This window comes from Beta vulgaris, chromosome 4 (genome assembly GCF_026745355.1).
Source record: "Beta vulgaris subsp. vulgaris cultivar EL10 chromosome 4, EL10.2, whole genome shotgun sequence".
Taxonomy (NCBI): Eukaryota; Viridiplantae; Streptophyta; class Magnoliopsida; order Caryophyllales; family Amaranthaceae; genus Beta; species Beta vulgaris.
In genome coordinates, this window is record NC_079205.1 from 6,419,244 (window position 1) to 6,441,389 (window position 22,146).

The 22,146-nt window shown below is 36.0% G+C and overlaps 1 protein-coding gene across 2 annotated transcripts; it reads right to left on the reverse strand.

Moving 5' to 3' along the window:
* Window positions 1-1,324: 1,324 nt before the first annotated feature.
* LOC104907084 (hypothetical protein) lies at window positions 1,325-17,976 on the reverse strand. 2 transcript variants are annotated; one of them, XM_048642693.2, is made up of 20 exons: window positions 17,478-17,976; window positions 17,218-17,306; window positions 16,702-16,811; window positions 16,528-16,582; window positions 13,635-13,723; window positions 13,433-13,499; window positions 13,294-13,356; window positions 12,959-13,120; window positions 12,775-12,868; window positions 12,620-12,699; window positions 12,468-12,543; window positions 12,253-12,296; window positions 9,080-9,147; window positions 7,968-8,062; window positions 7,490-7,647; window positions 6,059-7,400; window positions 5,597-5,889; window positions 3,466-3,675; window positions 3,212-3,368; window positions 1,325-1,928 (listed from the first exon to the last, which is right to left on the reverse strand). In XM_048642693.2, the coding sequence occupies exons 1-20, from the start codon at window positions 17,587-17,589 to the stop codon at window positions 1,636-1,638; spliced, it is 3,657 nt and encodes a 1,218-aa protein (XP_048498650.1). In that variant the 5' UTR covers window positions 17,590-17,976; the 3' UTR covers window positions 1,325-1,635. The 2 variants fall into 2 exon arrangements, with proteins under 2 accessions (XP_048498650.1, XP_010694256.2); XM_010695954.4 differs by having other exon boundaries at window positions 7,977-8,062; window positions 17,478-17,973.
* Between the last annotated feature and the right edge of the window lie 4,170 nt (window positions 17,977-22,146).

The window sequence follows — 22,146 nt, forward strand, 5'->3', positions numbered from 1 at the left end:
TACATCTCCATTAAATTTTTGTACAAAAATATCAAAGACCTGCGTATGAAACTATTGAGAAAAAGCTTTCCTTCCTATAAATAATTTGATTTTAGGTAAAAAAAAAAAAGCAGTAACATACTAAATAAAGTTGTGCAAAGACCAAAGACAGCTGTAAAGTAGTATAATACACCACTCACTTTCACGTTTCACGTGCCTTTTTTAATCACCTTTACCTTTACCCTTCCCCTTCCCCTTCCCCCACATACTGTACAAAAGAAAAAAAATAAACCAGAAACTGACTTTCTCTCTCCCCTTATCTTCTTTCCTTCTCTCTCCTCTGATCTTATTTTTCTCTCTCCTCTAATCTTCTTTTTCTCTTTCCTCTGACGAGAGGGTTGTTCCGGCCTGCGTTGAAGAAGAAAACCGGCGAGAGGAAACCGGTGAAGACCTTGGGTACGTGGGTGGGCTTAGTGTGAAATACGTACCCAGCCCGTCCCCGCGTTCGAATTTTCCGTCCCCAACAACAGCCCACGTACTTGGCTCAATGGATTCGTTCTGGGTACGAATCCGTACCGTACCCGATACGTACCCGTACCCGGTACGGGAAACGGTCCCTGGGAGCCGTACCCAGGCATCATAGGATGACAATTGGACCACTATGGCTCAACACCGTGAGGTAAGTGTAGATGCCTCAACTAACACACTTTTGAGTCCATATATCCAAGTGCATGACAAACTCTATTGTTTAGATCATCCACTCAAGGCAGATAACGCAAAGCCAAATATTACGAGCATGAAGGAAAGAAGATCAATTCCATGGCGAAGAAGACTGGTTGGACAAATTGCTCTCCAGTCCAATCCTCAGTCTAGAAAACAATTTAGGAAAAAGAACAAAGGTGACCTCCGTCATGTCGGATCAAAACGAAAAAGTGCTACTCCACTCTACTCGGACCTCCCTTACCATGTTCAGAAAAAACATGTTATTCTTGTTTGTTCTTGTTTTAATGTTTGTAGGTATTATAGTCTCAGTCCAGTCGAGGAATCCACAGTTCTAAAGAGTGGTGTTAGCAAAGATGCAAGGATCCTCTAATACACTAGGTTGTATTTCGAGTTTTTTTATTAATGTCCATTTTCGCGATATCAAAAAAATAGTTTTGGTCTTCACAACTAGGGGTTAGAAGCATTTTAGACTGTAAACATTATCTCCCTGAAAAATCAGGTAAACATTCATCAATAGATGGATTAAAATTTAAAAGGCAAATTTCATATTCATCCCCCAGTTCTTCATCAGATCATCACACAGCTCGAAAAAGAAAACAAGTGAAAGAAAAAAGAAAAAGGCTCAACAATAACTATAAACTTCCATAGAAGAAAAAAAAATGTTGTTAATACATTGCCAAAATTTCAAATTGGATTGAAGAGACTTCACTACACTTCCCTTGCCTTTCGTGCGTGGAAATACAAAATTTCACATTCAAGATACAAACCTTTTTTTATCTAAGTGAATGCTTCTTATTAGTATTATTGTCTACATGCTCGTATAATATATTATATATGACTATGTACAAAAAAGAATCACCAAAAATATACTAAACAGGGTTGGAATTTTCCTCCCTGTTTTCTGAACTTGTAGAGAAAGAATGACATAAAAAGCTAACCTTGAGCCTTCAACTGCTTCAATAAACTATGTAGGCTTTCAATTTGTTGACCAAGTTCTTTGGCGCGATCAAGGAGTTGTGAGGAATCCTTTGATTCACCGATGTTTGCAATCAGGGCAGCACATTTGGATTCTGTATCCTCCAGTTCCTTGTCAAGCAAGGTCACAATGGTTCTCGATGATGGATGTGGGCTATTCCCCAATCCATTTGAAAGGCTATGCTCAAAGACAGCATTCTCACCTCGGGTGAGCTGTTTTGGGGTAAAAAATTTATCCAGGCCTTCACTTCCTGCATGCCACGACATATAAATACCAGATCAGTGAAGAAATGAAACAAAGATAAGATGAAATGCTACTCTGACACAGATCCTAATGCTAACCATAGATAATACCCCGTCCTGATTTAATTGTCACATACTCACATTACCAGCTTAAATTACACTATCAGCTTGACATTTATATCTGCAGAAGGGTATTTAAATATGACAAATTTAACTTCACATGATCAAGCACCTGAGTTACTAAAAAAGACTAAGAAGTTAGAGCCTGTAAATGTTCCCTCCCCCCCTACCCCCTACTGCTAAACAACACTGTAGATATCAACTTCAAACTGCTAAGATGTTGACTTAAAAAATCAAAGAGCAGCTTTCAATTAGTGTTAGTCTACTTCACAAGACTCATGATTATCCTTCTAAGGCATGCCTGGATTGAGGTAACCGTCAGAGGGCTGAACTACACAATGGTGGTCACTGGTCGCTGTATTTTAATGTTTGTACTGGAAATAAGAATTATGGAAGATTAACAACTCTTTTGCTCTGTAGTCTGTACCAATTAAAAAAAGGTATTATAAATAAAAACAAACTCTTTCTGGCCAGACGTTGAGGGAATTATTGTTGAGGTAGTATGTAGTCAAAGTTGACTGGTTTAGTAGATCAACAATTCACCCTATACAACCATAAAAGAGAAATTTTTTTTTTAAGGAAAGAGAAAACCTTACTACCCACAAAAATGTACCATAATTTGTGCCAACACAAGCACAATACTCATTGATCTATGTGGTTTACTACCTTCATTTTTTGCATATTAGTGCCTCCGCTTAACAAAGATTTACTCACTTTCCTATTTCATACATTTCACAAAGATTTACTCCCCAAATGCTACCCCCATTCAAAAAACTTGCCCTCATGGTGCTGTTTCATGATAATTGGCATTTCTTTGATGTCTAAAGCTAATGTAAGCCCCTCACAAACATACATTACAACCAGGCTTCTAAGCTACAGCAAGATTTTGAAATCCTTCTTCGCCACATAGCGTGAAGGTAAACAATCATTTGCCTTTCTCTCTCTCTCTCTCCATTTTCTTCTTTTGGGTAATTACAAATTACTCAACAAAGTGTCAATATTTCTACGTCATAGCACACCTGGAACATCATAACCCATACAACAGTACTGATAAGACAATAGCATTATAGCACCCAACCAGTTACACAGCCAAGAGGACTATTTACACTTTTATCAACCTATATATTTGGGACAGAAAATTAAACTGCTGAATAAGAACTTCAGAATATACCAAGGTTATTTAGCTGATTAATGGTTGCTTGGCCTAAAACACCCTCCAGCTTCAGAAGCCGCAAGACTCCAGCAGCTACTCTTCCAAAAGAATCGACTTCAGATTTGCAAAGAAAGGCAAGATGCTGTAGCTCATTCTTGGTAACAACAGCCTCAATCTACAGAGAAATGCGCCCAAGCAGCAATGAGTATGAACGTCAAAAGGCATACAATAGTTGGTTAAAAGCATATATTGGTCAATTAAGATACTTATACCGGTTGTTCAACTGAGAACTTAAGGTTTTCAACCATCCAGTTGCCTAATCCGTCTTCAATATTATCTTCAGAGACAACCACACGAGCCTCAACATTTACTCCTCCCGCTTTCTTCATATCTGCTTCTCTAGTAGCGCTGGCAGGAAACTCCACTGCATCGATGCTTGTTTGGACTTGAGGTTTTAAGGTCTGCAAACCTTCAACGCCAATCTGTGCACATTGCACATCAGTGACCTTACATAAGCTGTGAATGACAAACATGGGATACTGACCTATGCTACTCAGTACTCAGACAGTCAGACTCTCCGAAGAACTATGGCCATGAGTAGGGATCACAGGATCCAAGAGTTGAGTTTCAGATTTTAGGAGACACGAAAAAGATCACAGGTACCTAGATACTGGTCTGCGGTATGACTCGTCTAACATTGTCCTAGGGTTACTTAAAAAAAGATGTAAAAAGCAACCAAACAAAGGGTTAGACAAAATAATCTTACTTCCCTTATAAATCAGAGAAATTACTTTAAATAAAAAAGGCCCGTGTACCCATAAAAACAAACATCTAGAGACTAGAGAAAAAAAAAATTACAGACACTTCGCTGCTCTAATCTTTCGTCAATCCAAGTCTACATAGAGAGCATAGAGGTTGCAGAAAAAGAAAAGAGCTAACAGATGAAATAGACACGTCCTTCATGCAGACAGCAGCATAAAAAACTTCGCCAGTAGAGACTAACAGATGCGACTATCTGTCAATAGAGAAGACGGCAAGAGCAGTGATGGTATTAACAATGAATGAAATAAAAAATGCACAATCTAACTCACTGCACGATCATCATAAAAATTCCTAAATTTTCAATGTTTGATTTAAAAATATCATCTTTAATCAACAGATCTACTCTGCTACCATTCGAATCCTACATTTAAAAACTATATTGCAGCACCATTCTTAGCTATGTACCCTTCTATAGGAAAGGCAACATCAAAGAAAATTACGGCCCGTTTGGTAAGAGGTCATAAATGGTGGAAATGGTAATGCATTATAGTGTAAATTTGTACTAGAAATCCAATGTCATTACATATAGTGATGCTACTCCATCCCAAAATATCCATTTTCTTCCTAAAATGTCATTACTATCCATTACCACTTGGGAAGGTGGTATTGGGTGGTAATGGAAATTTATCAAGGAAAACTCATGTTTTGTGATAAAGTTTCATTCTCATGGTCATTGACATGAGAACTTTAAAAATTTACACTAAAATTCATTACCATTACCACTATTTGTAACCAATAACCAAACAGGCAGTTAATGTTGGTATGCCAATCTGAGATTACTCCCTCTCCTCTTTTTTCCTTGTCAATTCCATAGTCATAAACTTTTAGGATGTATCCCAGACATACCAGCATCATATCGCCCACAGTGTTGTGTGAATGTTGGAACCTAAGGGTCAAGGTGACGAGTTGGCAAAACCAAGAACAATGCTAATCACACAATTTTCTCGTACTATCTTGTAAGAAGCAGGAAACATATACATTCAAAAAACCTTGCAACCAAAACATCATAGGGATATTAATCCTTTTTCCATATTCCATCCTCGCCAATCTGTTGAAACAATACGTGACATACACCAGCTCTTTCTTCTAGACGATTTAGTCCTTCAGAATTGTCATATCCAAAGCATAATCTTTGACCAACACTATTAAAAGATCAGTACAAAGATTGCATATTGACCATCCTTGAATTTTTATTCACATTATTCTTAAGAAAGTAATATTTGCACTTTGACTTAGTTACCTGCAGTCCTCCCTACGAGCACAACTCCCAATACAAGCTTCCTCAATTAAAATTGTAGGACACCCTTTTGGGAAGTCAAAATAACAACTTCCAGGTTCTCAAATGTGCAAATGATTCTCAAAACAAAAAGAAGCAGAATTGACATACAAGAAATAGATGCTTAATTCCGGCAGACTGGTAAAAAATAATCAGATGGATCAGAAGATTAAGCTAAACTACCATTCTGCCAAAATAGACCCTTTACTTAGTTAAGCATCAGTATTTGCATAGAAAAAAAGCAACCAGGGGATTTGCAGAAAACGAGTTTTGGGGAAAACAGAAGACACAGGATGAATCCTTACCGTTATCAGTTCCACTGGATATCTGTGAACGCCGTTGGACTTCACATTGTATTTTGTTAGGTCCTTTGGCTTTGGACTATTTTTTGCCTTAATCTTCAAGCTCTTAAAAGTAGTATGCCAAGACCTATCTTCCCTATTAGAATTTTCACCATTATTAACACATGAGCTTTCTATCATCTCTGCAGCGCCTTCAAGAGCAAACAACCAATTTCTAAGATCAACCGACACATCCACCTCATCTGGCCTTCCCAGGTGAGAGAGAAAACTATCATGGTTAGTATCACATGTTCCATCTGCAAAATGAAAAAGATTATTTACAAAAGGTTTTTAGAAATGCCAAGAATTCAAGCACGACTGCACTCGGATTAGAAGAACGAGGGCAAGTACATATCATATGAGATGAGTTCATGCAAGATTTTCAGTTCATGCACTACAAATAGATTAGTAAGACATTTCTCATACTTTCTTTCACGTGATCCACAGCATGAGATGGTGCCTTGAAGACCTTTGACAATGGACTGCTAGACAAATTCTCCAACCTTTTCAAAAGTCCTTCACTAGGGCCCCCATCAGCCCCAAGAATACCAAACTGATGCAATAAAGCTTCAGAATAGTTCATTCCTCCACCCAGACGAACACCATCAATACAAGCTGACACATTTAAGCTATGACAATCAGCATCTTGAGCTTGGGAAGGAATCACATGCACAATGTTAACATCGAGGAACGGAGAAGCATGCTTTGTCCTTCCCCTTAACTGATTCTGATCTTTTCGCTCTACCCATAATACAGCTCTGAGCTGTGGACATCCATTTGCATTTACCAGAGAACCATTTGTACAGGAAGTTGACATTGCACCATTTGCAAGCGCGGAGTTACCCTCCACATCTAAACAATCCAGTTCCACAGTTTCCCAGCGTATATTAGACGAGATAGCAATGGCACCACCAAGGGTTCGATGACCTACTTTAATAAACAGATCTTCCCCCATGAATTGAACCAAAGGCTTCCCTTGTGTAGTCTTGCAGGAATTTTCCAGAAATCTTAGTTGAAGGCCCTTTATGATAAAGCTCACTGCGGTATCACTGGGAGCCTTAGAAATAAGCTCACCATTCCAAGATTGAGTTCTTTGGATTGTCAGTTTACTGCTCTTTCCTACTAAAGCTATCTTCTCACTTACTTTTCCGAAATAAGCGTAGAGATCCAGGACAAAAAACAACTGCTCAACAGAAGTATTGGAGCAGTATTGCTTGCATGCAATACCAACTCTCACAATACCCCCGGGAGGAGGAACATGAACTAGTAGGCTTCCATCTAGAGTTGCCATAGCTACCTCAATACAGACCTCCTTCACCTCAACACATCTCCACAATCTCAAAGAAGAATCAGAAGAATTTTTCTCAACATCTGCATCATCTGATTTTTCAAGAGATAAACTTATGTATGAAGCTCCAGCAGACCATTTTTTCTGGCTCCCATCAATAGGTTGATCATCCCAGAGGCAGAAACAAGAAGGATCCTTCTCCAACTCAAGCACAGTCATACGTAGTGCAGGGCATTCGGACAGAAACAGATTTTCTATGTGAAGCTTAGCTTGAGCAAACAAGTCCTGGAAAGCAGTCTCACTATTGCAGGCATCATTAGCTGCCTTTGCAGCGTCCAATGGAACTGTAAGATCTAGTTCTTTTAGAGTGAACCTAAGAGAATTTATGGAACAATCCGGCAAGACAGAACCAGTATTGACTGCAATTCCGTCAGCTAAAAAGGAACATATTCTCAAACAGGACTCTTCCTGAAGATGGATCTGCACACAGAGAACCAAAGCTGCAGTTTACACTGCAGAACCATAATCTAACCCAATATAAATTAGAGATATGATAACTGAAAGCATACCATAAGAGGCAGGCAGGCAATTACTGTCTGTGAAGCTAACAATGGAGGAGCCGGCGAGGGCGTCACCTGCAGAGAATGGATGTTTATAAACGAGGCAGCCTCATTCAATTTCCAATGTTCATCTCCCAGAGGATATATTGGAGGTGAAAAGTCCTTTGCTGCCCAAAAGAAGAGATAGAATCAGACCTAGACAATTAAGGTAAGAAAAGTGCCACACACTCACAGAGAAGGGGGTGAGGGACTTTAGAAAAAATTTCCTTTTCCGAGTGCTTTTTCATTTTACATAATTGTTTTATAAGTTCTTTTTTTATATTCTGCCTGACAGAAAATTCCAGGATAGTCCACCACTCATAGGCTCCAATTGCAAACCAAATTAGCCAATAACTAGTATTGGAAGCTTCCTGACTTTAGGATATATAGCTAATACATAATTTGAACAATATTTGGCGAACTTTATAAAAGAAACAGAAAACAGAACCACTGATACCAAAGTCAGGAATCTGCTGAAAGTCGTTTCCTAATGCCTGCATTGATGGTTGGATAAGAGTGCACGGAGGTCGAGAAAATGTATCCCTGCATTGTAAAAATCCACGAACACGTCACATACCCCTTCGTGGAAATAAATTATAACTCACATCTAAACACATATTAAAAGGCATTGCTTATAACAAATGCACGCCGTGTGGTAATCCTCTGTATCAAAGTCCATTGTTCGCAAGACTATAGTATTCTATTGTCTCATAAAACAAATATGATATAAGTTCACATACTACGACTTGAATCCTCAACCTATAACAAAAAATTCTCATATACGAAGTGATTGTTCAACATTAGATCAGAAAATGTCTAAAACTCAAAATCAAAAATCAGCGAAAAATCTCTTTCTAGTTAATAATTACATATAGAGCCTACCTGCAAGTACAACCCAGCCATCCAATTTTGGCTATAATTATTTTATGTATTTGGGGGAGGGGGGAAATCTTGAGAAAACACTCTGCAGCCATACTACAAAGCTAAAGGTAGGAGCTAAAACTCGAAATCTTACAGCCGCCAAGCCTCAAAGAAAAATCTCGAGGATCACCCACAAACTGATTAATCGTAATAGGAAAACAGTCAATAGTAAGTCAAATGAACATGAACACCCCAATATAAATTTATTGAACTGGAATCCCGATGACCTAGTCAAATCTAAAGGTAACTGAAAAGTTGAGAAAGCAAGTATTTCTTTAACGGCAAAAACTTGATAAGATATGATTTCCAAAACTCAAAGAATACACAATGAAATTTAATTCCCACTGATGAGTGATTTGCAAGTAAATGGTCAAGCTAAAAGAGATAATTCACATGAACGTAATCGAGCAATAAAAAAAATATGTAGGCATTAAATGGTTTAGGTACCAAACTATGGTGATTTATAAACCCCAATAAACCATCTGGAAATATGGTATGCAATAAAAGATATTCAGAGACCAGAGATTTCTCCCGGTAAATATTTCTGTAATGCATAAGGCCAAATACAATATGAAGTTAACACAAAAATCAAGGAAATCAGAGGGCGAAAGACAAACAATAGATAGATATGGAGTTTACCTCAAAAAAAGTCCACCAATCATAACTTGGGTCAAGTTTTTGGCATTTTCTCCATCAGATGTACTTGCCTGACAAAAATAGTAACACCAATAAGCGGAAGCCGTAGACAAGTACATCCACAGAAATTCAGTATAAGATTTGAACACAGTAAGTAAAAGAAGACCAGTAGATGAAGACGACTGCTATGGGTTCTGCATGTGAACTTATCTCAAGTGACTTATTAGACATCATTGGACCTTATCAGACTTAGATTTCACCTGATCTTTACACTTGATTTGGGCCTGAAGAACCGTGACTAGATATGATCACCCCTTAAACTTCCTTTTTTTAAGACGAAGAAGATGACCCTAAGATCACATGTACCTTCCTGATTAAACAGCAAGTTTTTAATGTCAAATTTTCCAATTATCGTTGCTTATTTTGATGAGTTGCCATCATTATCCATCTCTTACTTCATTTTTTGATACAGCTAACAATCATTTGCCTCAACACCTTAACACCTCACCCCCTTTCATCTTCACAGTGAGGGTACCCTGCTTTAAAATCCAATACACAATCTCCTGTTTGTGAACTCATTGTACCCAATAATCATGAAGACTTTTCCTATGATTGAGGCTAAACCTGTCTGGCACGATGAGCAGAACTATCCATCTATTACAAGTAGAAGCATATTTGATCACCCATTCTAGTAACACTGTCTAGCTGCCTTGCCAGTATTTTTCATAATTTTAGCATATCTGATAATGGCTATAAAATGCAGTTCTCCAAATCACTCAACCTGCCCTTACACATAATTAAAGTCCTAAGTCTCTGCTTGTTTGAGTGCAAATAGACCCGGGAAATTCAGGTTCAAAGAAAAAAACAAGAAAGAGAAAATACAATGTTCAGTAAAGTCACTTCTATCAAACTAAGAGCCTATGTAATTCAATTACCATGGAGCTGGGAATTGGTCACCAAGGAGATTCACATGTACATCTAATACACAAAGTACTACTTAGCCCATGAGGATCGTCTTCATTTTTCTAAAGCAAATCCTTGGGAGCTGATCCATGAACCAAATGAATTCCCAACGTAGGAAAGTAGAGATGATTGAACCAAACATGGCGTAAGCAACAGACAACTGTCTCTACTTAATTTATCATCCTTGTTGATCAAGCATTTTGCTAGCTTTGGCCATGTGACTTTAAAGACCAAATGTGTGTTTAGGTAATTAAAAAAAATTGGATAGTGTAATGAACTGGGTATGTTGGCAGAAGAATAAAGGAAGAAGATGATGATATTTGATTGATGGAAATGCAAATTACAGAAAATAAAAGGATAATTATCAAGTTTTCGAGTGACTTGACCAGGGGAAAAAAACTCGGTCGCGGTCGCGTTTGCGGGAACGGTAACGTTGTCGCGGGAACGGCTTGTAACGGGCAAATAGAACGTTTCGCGGCCGACGTGGCGTGAATTTTTTAAAAAAATTCACATAAATATGTTTCAACTTTATTTGCACTTTTTAGTTTATGAAGCATTATTACAACATAATATAGTCAAATCTAATAGAATATCATGTTTCATCAACTATATAATTAAATCATAGAACGAATATGGCCAATGTTTTAAAAGAACGGATGTAACTGGGATAAAAGCGTTCTAATGCGGCGAGTTTGCGTTACGGAACGGACAACGCGGCGAGAAGTATGTGAATTTTATTATGGCATTCCGTAACGGGATTTCGCGGAACGGCAAATCCAAAATCCATTACAGAACGGCCGTTTTGTAACGGAACGGGAGAGTTTTAATTCCCTGGACTTGACACACTCCCAAAGCTAACCACTAAAATAAACTCTCAAATATATTCTTCATATCCCCCCCTTAACACTAATTCCTTCTATTTATAGAGTTATTTACTTACTTACTCCCCAAGCTCACCTAATTATATTATACTACCCATATTATCCCTCCCCCTAAACCAATTTATTACAGATAGCTCCTGTTCAAATATGTACAGGTCACCAAAATCCACCAGGGATGACAATTTAGTGTGCTTCTATAGATCCATGGAGTGAGGGTATGGACTAAGACCACACTAGAATGACAGGAAGCCAACGCAAGGCAGCAGGGAGAAGAGCTAGAGAGCAAACAAATGAAAAGCAAGGGGATCGGAGATAGAGAAAAGATTCTACCCACCACCAAACTCAGCAAAGAAGACCAAAAAAAAGGGAAAAGTGAGCTGAAGCGTCAAACAAATAGAAAGAAATAGAGGGATGAAGATTGACAAAATTGTTAGAAAATGGCAGATATTTCAATGTGAATATGAAAGGCACGATTCAACAGAGGATGATCCTGAACAGAGAATAATTTCAAAGGCTAATTTGGAGATAATGATATCTGACTAACATGTGTTCATAAAGATCCAGCAGTGTCTCCATGATTCATGCATCTTATGAGGTAGCACCAATTATCAGTAGTCAGTACTCAGTACATTGTTCCCAGCGAAGTTTGACAGGCAGCTCCTGCAAATAAGTTCTGCCCCAAAGCAGTTGACTTCAGTCCCTTCACACTTTCTTACCAGGATTGGTTTATCTATCATCACAAATACTACTTGCAACCAAGTAAATTAGCAACTTAAACCACTTCCACTAGCTTAACAATTCAAGACCACAACACACAAGAAGAGATCCAGGACTTCCTATTGTGCAGAGGTGAACTAGGATATTCCATCCCCAGCCACCAATATGCAAACTTGGGAGTTGGGATTCCCTTTCTGTTTTACGTGTGCATCTAAAAGCACCAGTCCACTGAGTCTGGAATCTTCTTTATTTTTCTTTGGCTAAGATCTGCTGTAACCGCAATCAAATTTGTGGTCTCTCTGTAAGGAAACTACGCTAAATCTTTTACCAAATAAGAGAAGAATCAGACTCATGATGATCGGAAATTATTTATATGGCTTCAACCGCATTGCCCTTTTTTTTATTTTTTTGGAGGATTCAGATCCCTCAACAAATATCCTTCTGTTCTAATGAGAATACTTAATTCACCACAATACAAGCAATCAAACATATACAGAGAAGTAACCAGAAATAAAAAAGTTAATAAATTTATTGTTCTGATTTTTGGCATCACTTGTGTAATTTTTGAATGTTCAGACCAAAACCACCTTCATCAGAAGTTAGACAAGACCATACCCGTGAAAAGCAGAGCGACTGCATCAACAGTTCAAGCCTAAATTCTGCAAGAAAATTAAAATGCCAGCGTGTCAGATTTTAATCATATACTAGAAGTCGAAGACACTATTGACATCCAATCCATCAGTTATACTATTGACATCCAATCCATGGGTTATACTAGCATTGCAAGCCAGAGATGAGAAAAAGTTGAACAAAGTCTGAATGAAACTGACCTGTGTCTCTAATGCAGAGAAAAACATGATCAACAATTATGGAAATTAATGAACATCCAGCTGCTTCTGTAGATCGCTGAGGATACAAAGGTAACATTTAATAAAAGCTAGACAACAATAATTTTAAACTAGTACGAAAGGTCAGGCAGAACCTTTTGTGCCCTTGGATCCACATCTCCTCTATTAAGACAGACGTATAGTCCCGTCAAGAAGCGAAGAAAAGCTCGTAGTCCTGGTCAACAGAACAGTAGTTAACTACAGAGAGCACGTCAGAATGAAATATAACCAAAGCTTGTGTCTCACTTACCTGGTTCACTCAAAGCAGGACAAACAGCTTCAGTTATATGCAACCTGGCCTCAAGCCCCATAGGATCATTTAGTTGTGTCCTTTGTACAGTGATCTGATGGGAAAACAAACAAAATTTTATAACTGACTTCTTAATGATATCATTTACAGATGCATGCAAATTCAAATGAGAAATAAAAATTACATAAGCCTGTCCCGATATCCCCTCGAGAAAGCGCTCTCCACCAAAAAAAGAACGTTTTGCTCCATCATCATCTCTCTTATTTGATCCCTCTTGAACACGGACATCCATAAACATGTCAGGGTGAGGAAGGAGATCAATGGACAGAGATCCCCATTCAAGTTTCTGGCAGATAAGAAAAGAGAATAAATTGTGATTCCGTGGGTTGAATAAGTATCAAAAAAGAGAAATTTATGGATATGTTAAAGTTAACACAGGAACTGAAAAAATAAGACAACAATATAATGAAACTGAACACTTAATATCATAAGTTGAAACATGCAAGCTGGCTTATTTACTTTGAAAACATAGATGAAATCCTTGTTGCTGGAGAAATCTCTTGCGTCTTTAAGATTTACAACCTGACAGAAAACAATTGGATGTATAAATATTTGCATGAGGTAAGAAAAAAACAATAGAGGGTACCAGTCCACTGACCTCCCAGTTCTCATTAGTAGTGTAAAGTAGAAGGTTACGAATAGTAATGGATGCCATAGGAGGCGTCCTACAAAACATAATACAATAGTGATATAAATATACAGCCATCAGCTAGAATGTGAGGGTCAAATGCAGCTCGATTTTCCAGTATTACGAATATTCGCAAACGAGATTTATACTAAAGACAAAAAAATAACATTACCATGTTGCTCCACCTTGACGACGACCAGCTCCTCGAGTTTCAAGTAAAAGGTTGACAGTTTGTACTTCTATAGTCATCCCATCAGCAATCTGATGCAGCAAAGATAGTAAGATATGGAGGAAACAAGATGTGGTTTCTGTTGGTAAGGCTGATGGAGAAACGCAGTCAGGAATTCACTAATGCTCATGGCGAAAAATAATCTATACTAATATAGTAAAAGGTGTTCTTAACGAAGGAATGGCGCCATGTAGCGCTTTCCCTTGGGTTGTTTTACTACATGTGATCCATATACAACAAAAACAATAGTAAATGCATTATATAGGATTTGATCCCATGACTTCAAGTTTATATACTAAAGTCTTAACCACTAAACCAAATGATATTTGGTGATATCATTTTAAAGTAAAATATTATAATGAAAACTATAAGTTCCTGGGACATGGCCTGGGCCTACAAACTAGTTGTCCATTAAAAGAAGCTTCTTCCACCAAATGCACGCACAATAAAGCATGACAATTGTCAAAGTTGAAGCAAAACAGCTACTCAATAATGATAAAAGCATGAATAAAACTTGGAATGCAAGTTTTGTAGGTTACAATTTTCAACCACGTTTCTTGCGACTATCAAGAAGACAACAATCATTCGAGTGAAAAAAGCAAAAGAAAAGACATTAGAGAGGAGAGGTCCTAGACCAAAGGGATTACTCCTCGACGTTGACTACGCCAATTATAATATTACCGCCTCTAGCTGGTTGGTAACAGGGATAGACGTCAAATGCTAATTTTTTAATCAACGCATTCCACTATTCTTCGCTCTCTCAGATCTCCTAAATTTTTCATGGAAAGTGAAATGACAGGTGATAAGTGATTATAAAACCATCCTTTTTGATATAAAGCACATGATGGTAGTCCTCACTTCCCTCAGCTGTAGCCAAGTGACCCTACTAAACAAAGCTACGTGCAATCTGTGTAGAACATAGACACGCTATGTGGAAGCAGCACTTTATGGTAAATAGTAGGGACTAGATTATGATCCAAAAAACAACGACCTCAATGTCGAAGATGTACAAAGATCCATCCCATGTTGTCTCCACCACTAATATGGACTTGTTACCATTGTCAAAAGTGATAACAGATAAATACACAAAGTCCTAGGGATATTTGAGGCGATTGATAAGTATAAACCAGATGATAAATCTAACAAGATGAGGTTTGCTTAAACATACATAAAACACGAGAAAACTAGAGCTTATTTACACTGCCAAATGAAAAATCTAGAAGAAGAAATTGACAGTGACATATTTGTCCTGTCAGCAAACATCGATGAGATGTCGAATCAAAAGATAATTATGCTAATTCTTCTACAGCTACCACAAGTTTCTTTTAGCATCCATATATTATAACGCAAACCATTTGGATCTCACATAAGTCAAAAGGATCATTCCCATATTTTCGTTATCATGCCTAGTACAGCAAGGTGAACCAAAAGTACTAGATGTTCCTACAGTAAAGCAGACTAGATCCAGTACATGTATGCTGCAAATATGGTTTTTGTGTACTCGACAGTCAACAAGGTTATTGCAGGGAATATGGGTTCTGTGTATTAGACAGTCAGCAAGGTTATTGCAGCAAATATAAGTTTTGTGAATCAGACAATCAACAAGGCTTGCATTAGGGATAGGAGGTCGCCTGAACAAAAATGACAGCTTCAGAATGCTCAAGTCGTTCACTGACATTTAACGAATGTGTGTTAAGACTAAAGACAGTACACAAAAGTTTAGGATCAAGAAAAAAGCAGCATTAACATATCGCAGCGCATTCAAGCTATGTTCATTTTTCATATATGATAAAGCAACACGATTATTGTCACCTGCAAACACTTTTCTGAACTTGTCACAATTCACAACTTAGTCTTATTCTATTTGTAAAATGAACTTGGTCAGGGGCGGATCCAGGATTTTGAATTTGGTGGGGCACCAAATTACAAAAGAAAAATCATAATATCATATTTTAAAACAATGCATCACTTTAATTTTCACAACCTTAATAAATAATATTAAGTATTCAATACTATCTCCATTTTTAGTATATTTAACATATTGACTTTCACATTCATCAAGAAATGCAACTTTTATTTCAATTTGTTACTAAAGTTTATAAGAAGCTGATATAAATTTATTTAATGTAAATAGAAATCAAAACAAAATTTTAAATAGTAAAACTTATTTTTAAGTATTTGTAAATAGATCTTGCTCATAATTAATATATTTGAATAATGTTGAAAGTCAAATTGTTGCATTTATTTGTAAATGAAAGAAAAAGTAATCGTTATATCACAAACAAAAAATGGTTAAACTTAGAGCTATAATTCACGAAGATGGATACTATTTAAAATATGAAATGAAGATTCGAAATGGCGAAGAAAAAAATGCTAAATAAAGAAGAGAAAGAGTAAGAAGTAAAAAAGAAAAAGAAAAAACAGAAGAAAAGAAAAGAAAAGGTATCAAGCAAACGAGAAAGAAAAGAAAAAAAAGGAAAGGAAAAAAGAAAAAGGAAAAAAAACGAAAGGAAGAAATGCGTGTAGTAGGGGGAGTCGAACCTGGGCCGCGCAACAACTAACAATTACAAGTTACTAAGAGAACCACTGGACCAAGTTGCATCATATGCAATTGTTGTGTGCGTTTTACTTTTAAGCTATTGTAAAAATTCGCTTGACATTAAAAGTCGAAAGAATCCGATTTTTTTTGGTGGGGCACGTGCCACCCAGGACCCTTAATAGGTCCGCCCCTGAACTTGGTAGTCCTTATCTAAACTAGTTTAACCTGAAGCTTTGTTTATAAGGTGAAAAGATTAAGGCCACAAAAACCAGCAGCTCACAAGAAAAAAAAATTTACCTTATCAGCAAATCCATAACCGCTCCCCCTTCCTGAACTACTAGTGGATTGGGCACTGCAAAAACATACTTAATTATACTCCAAACATGTTTGCAAAAGCAAACTATAGGTCACATACAAGCTATAGAAATGCATCACTTGTTTTAATTCGAATTGAGAAAGCTATGATTATACCTGCTGTTACTTTGACACGTATCTGCATCTGCATTCTCTTCAAGAACCAAATCAAGCCTATCTATCTGCACCACAATTGGCTCTACTTGCACATTGCTTACTGACGGTAGCTACATTCAAAACAACCCCCAGAAAAGAAATCGAAAATAAAAAATCTCAATCTATAAAGTTAAAAGGAAATTTCCAGTAATATACATTTTACACGTACATAATTTCCCCCTATTCCACTCCCTTAATATCTATCTCAAGCATTACCAATTTACCATTCAAGATACAACCTATATTCCTTTTTAATCTACACAGTTTGACTTTCACTCTTGCCAAATCAGAACTTTGACCATTAATATCTTCAACTACGATATGTCAAGACGAATCTAACAACTATCCACTTTACTATGTTTATCCTTCCGTATAAATCACCGAAATGTAGGAACAATGTGAAAGTAAAATTTAATCAAAATTTCCATCATCAACTCAAAATCATACTCAATTAAAACCAGAAAACAAACTACATACCACAATTTCCAACTTTCCTACTTTTGCCGTCGTAACATTAATCGCCGGCGGCAATCCAAGACTCGAATGCAAAGCATCTCCATCGATATCTACAATTTAGATAGAATAAAACCAAAATCAACCATTAAAAATCAAAATCACACAATTAAACGAAACAAATCTCAAAACTCATCACATTTATAGTTCCTACATCATAAACTCTAGCTCAATTCAACAAATCACGAAACAAAATTCAAATCATTTGCATAAAATTGGGAAACCTAAATTGGAGAGCTGAGCAGTGCGTCCTTGCAACTTGAACTGATCTCTAGTGAAAGATTTCAACCAGTATTTAAGCGTATACTCCAATGCTCTTGCAAGTATCGACTCCATTATCTAGAAAGTTCCAGAAGGTTTTGTATTTGGAGTGGTTTTCCGAGATCGGAAAACCGGGAATGAATGCCGGAAAACCGGAAGTGGATTTAGAAAGTGATTTGAGGTTGTGAATTGTGATGGAGGAAAGAGAATAATGGAGGTTTGATTGGGTTTGTGCATGGAGAGATTGGAATTTGGAGGGAGTGTTGTTGTTACTTGTTATTGTTGTTAATGTGTTATTGCGCACATAGAGTGCGTGTGGGGGAAAGGAAAAGGGAGGAGAGAGAAAAATGAGGTTGGCACGTGTGGTGAATTGAGGAGAAAGTGAGTGGCACGTGTACACGTGGGAGAAGGGAAAGGGTATCGGATCTTGGGTGACAGTGTAAGAATGTCAGAGGTACGGGACATAGTGAAGACTATAGAGCCGCGCGCGGGGTTCGAAGGTGGCCTGTCGGATTCTTCAGAAGTTATGTCGGCCGGCCTCATCAATTATGTACTACTTTGGGGCCGCTTTTTGGAAACTTTGGGGCCGCTTTTGGACTTTTTTTTAGAGGTTCTCACACAGCGTCACTCATTTATATTTAGAAGGAGTGATAAATCACTAATAATTAGAGAGCAATCGCCCTCTAACAAGGACTAAGTAGCAATAACAAAAAGTGAAAAGGTTTCACTTTTCAAAAACAAAAAAAAAAAGCAAAGCAACTGTACACGAGGTAACATTAATTTACCCTCACTTCACGCTCCTTCTGTGAGAAGTAGTTGTTCCTTCTTTTTTTTTACGGTCAATTATACTCGGCTATTTAAGAAATACTTCTGCGTGTAGCCTTAGTCATAGAAGTCTAACATTTATCCAAAATCAAATCATCCACACTTTTACAAAGTACAACTGTCATTATTTTAGCACAGTAATAAAGCAAAGCAACTGTACACGAGGCACCATTAATTTACCCTCACTTCACGCTCCTTCTGTGAGAAGTACTTGTTCCTTTTTTTTTTACGGTCAATTATACTCGACTATTTAAGAAGTAATTCTGCGTGTAGCCTTAGTCATAGAAGTCTAACATTTATCCAAAATCAAATCATCCACACTTTTACAAAGTACAACTGTCATTATTTTAGCACAGTAAAAAAGCAAAGCAACTGTACACGAGGCAACATTAATTTACCCTCACTTCACTAGGTTATGGGCCAAGTAAATTATAATAAGAAGGTAATAATAATAATAATAATAATAATAATAATAATAATAATAATAAATAAATAAATAAATAAATAACAATAATAATTGGTGGAAGCATTCCAAAAAAAGGTAAACTAATAATGGATCGGACAACCCCAAAAAAAAAGTGAGTAAACTGATAGAAAGTAGAGGGGGTTTTACGAAATAACTTAATTAGGTTTAAAAAGTGGTGTTGTTGATTGTTCTCTTATTTTAGAATTTTGGGGATGAATTGTTCAAGATAAGATGTAGATGATAAGAATGATTCGAAGAATCAGAAGATTTGATGTGTATTTCTCTGCGGTTTTGATTCGACCCGGTTGCGTTGCCACCTAAACCATTACCCTGTGTCCATGATACGCCAGCTCACCTTCCAGACACGGCGGTCGTCTGCCGCTGCCACCCTCACCTTCTGTCATGCGCCATCCTTTTATGTTTCTTATATTTTCTTCCAAGAGTTGGGGTTGGGGACGAGGTGTCGCAGGGGTGGCAGGTTTGGGTGGGGTGGGGGGGTCGGAGTTTTGAGGGTGGGGGATGGGATGGTGGATGACTATTAGAGGATAAAGAAAACAAAATTTGGGAGAACAAAATAAAATAAAAGTTCGTTTTACCTGTTGTAGTAGGTAATTAACCTGCTGGAACCAAATTTGGCAAAAATGATACATAGTTGGGACTACTCAGAAATAATCTTTAGTTGGGACCGGAAATGGCGGAACGCCCATAGTTGGGACTGTTCCTATCAATTTTTCCTAAATACTAATGCATATAGAATGGAAGATGGAAAAGTGAAAAAAAGATCATAATAATAATGACAGTATCATAAATATAATTACTTAAATATAAAACTAACCTCTACTAATAATCGAAAATACTGTTTAAGAGAAAAATATACCTTTTCATCCATCATGACCATATCAAGACTTATCAAACTTTCTCCTTTTTTTATGGTACGTGACCTCAAATAGTCTAGAAACGCGAACCTTGATTTTCCAATAGTTTAGTAGAATCAAGTTCATGGAGAAAAGAATAAAAATCTGACATATAGATATATGTGAAAAAACAAACCTGAATAATTATGTATACAATAATTATTCTATGAATAAAATAATTAGTGAATTGCATAATACCTTTGCAATGTCGTTGATAAACTTTCATTTGATTCATGTAATGCCACCATGGTATGTTGTAGGTTCAAAATTGTAATTATGTATTTTTATCTTTATATAACTCAATTTTGAAAAGTATGATTTTCAAAGATATAGTTGATATTGTCCCACATATATACGTTATTTTTATAGTTGTTTTTACATGTAATTAAAATAAAAAATAAATAGTACGTTATTTTTTCATCCAAATAAATAAATTTTCAGAAGTTGTAAGACTATATTATATATGAATCTTATTCCGAAACATGTTTCGAGCACTCCCCAGGTAAAATAAAATTTATAATATTGCGAATTTATAATAAAAGTTATATAGGTTATTTATCTTCAGAACATAATATTCACTTATCCAAAACACCTTATGTGAATTTATATCCATATTGAATACTATTTTTTTAAAAAAAAATTAATAATAAAAAACAATAAAATGACATGCTTAGATGGAACTCTCTATAATATTATAAGTTTGTTTTTTAAAATCAAACTCTAATTTTTTCATCATCCAAAATTCTAATATATATGTAACTTTATTGCTATAGATTTTAGTTTTTGCTGTAACAATAAATTTTACTTAATAAATTTTGTTGCAATACTAAATTGTTTTGGTTCAGTGGAGCAATTAAGGTTGAAGTTTTGGAAAATAATATGTCTAATTCTGTAAATTGGACCTATTATAAAATGCTATAATTACATGCTGTACACTATACTTATAGCTTAATTATTATTATATTTATATATAAAAAAAGACTAAAAAATGTCTTACCATTCATCTAATTAAATATGTTCTCATTTTGAAGTATATTTCAAGCACTCTCCAATTGTAAAAATTGATAATGTTTTGAATTAGGTAGCAAAAAATATATTTAATGGGTTATGCTATATGCAGCCCTTAGGGTTGCATATAAGACATAAATACACTACTTAAAATGGAAATAAGTTGTGAATTTATGAAAATTTTTAGCATCAACCGATGTAATAAAAATGATCAATTAATGCAACTTATTTCCATTTTAGCTTCTTATATACATCCCTTAGGGATGCATATAGCTTTCCCCATATTTAATTCACATAATATAATAATTTAGGTTGTTTATTCAAAACTAAACGTAAATTTCTCCTTATTTAAAACTTCTTTTATATATTTAAATATGTGTAGAACTCTATTTTTTATTATATTTAAAATAAAAATTATTAACATGACAATCTTACGTGGGACTATCTATTCATAAGTTGTAGAACTATATATGTATATAGATCTTATTTCGAAGCATATTTCGAGCATTATCTAATGGTACAAAAATTATAATATTCCGAATTACGTAGCAAAAGTTATGCACACAAATTATATAATACAATAATTTAAGTTGTTCAATCAACTCAAAATTCTAATTTTTGCTTATCCAAAACTCATTATATGTATTTAAACATATGAAGAACTCTATTCTTGTAAAAAAAAAAGATAAAATAAAATTGATGACATGACAATCCTAAATTACATAGTATAATAATTTAAGTGGTTCATTTACACGAAACCTAAATTTTCGCTTATCCAATGCTCGTTATATGTATCTAAATCTATGAAGAATTCTATCTTTGTAAATAAAAGAATAATAAAATTAATGACTTATCAATTCTATGTAATGCGCTCTATGTTTGATTTTTTTTTTTTTTGAAAGAAAAGGGATTTCATTAATATTTCGCCAAACGACACTTACAAGTCATTTCTGAAAAACATAAAATTCTAATAGAAATACATATCACCCTAGAAATGTAAACATCGCAGATTTGACTTAATTTTGCCTTAATAAAAATCTTCATCTGAAGCAATGCAATCTGTGAGTTCGCTCTGGTTCGGCATACGATCTGCAGATGCGGAAATTTTGGAATGAACGTACTCCAATAGTCTTCCATAATTTTACAGAAGTTGTGAAACCCTAATTCTTCATGTTGAGTCTCGAACTTCAACAATGAGAATAATTTCTCATACCTAAAAACAAAAGAACCATACTCACAACTCCCATAGGGGAGAAGGAGATTTCCAAAACAGAAACTAAAAACCCCATAAAAGGGTTTGAGAAAATCTCATAAAGAGATACTAATTTATTGAACAAAACAAGAAAATGAACTAAAAACTGAAAATAAAAGGGAAAAAGGGGCTTAATATGGATGAAAACATCCATGGCGCCCCCCTAA

Excerpts from the sequence above, each read along its gene's own strand:
- LOC104907084 (XM_048642693.2), bottom strand. The coding sequence starts at position 17,589 with ATGGAGTCGATACTTGCAAGAGCATTGGAGTATACGCTTAAATACTGG. Across the intron at positions 16,583-16,701 it reads ACGTGTCAAAGTAACAGCAG|TGCCCAATCCACTAGTAGTT; the intron begins GTATAATCATAG and ends ATGTTTTTGCAG. Across the intron at positions 12,544-12,619 it reads TGGATCCAAGGGCACAAAAG|CGATCTACAGAAGCAGCTGG; the intron begins GTTCTGCCTGAC and ends TTGTATCCTCAG.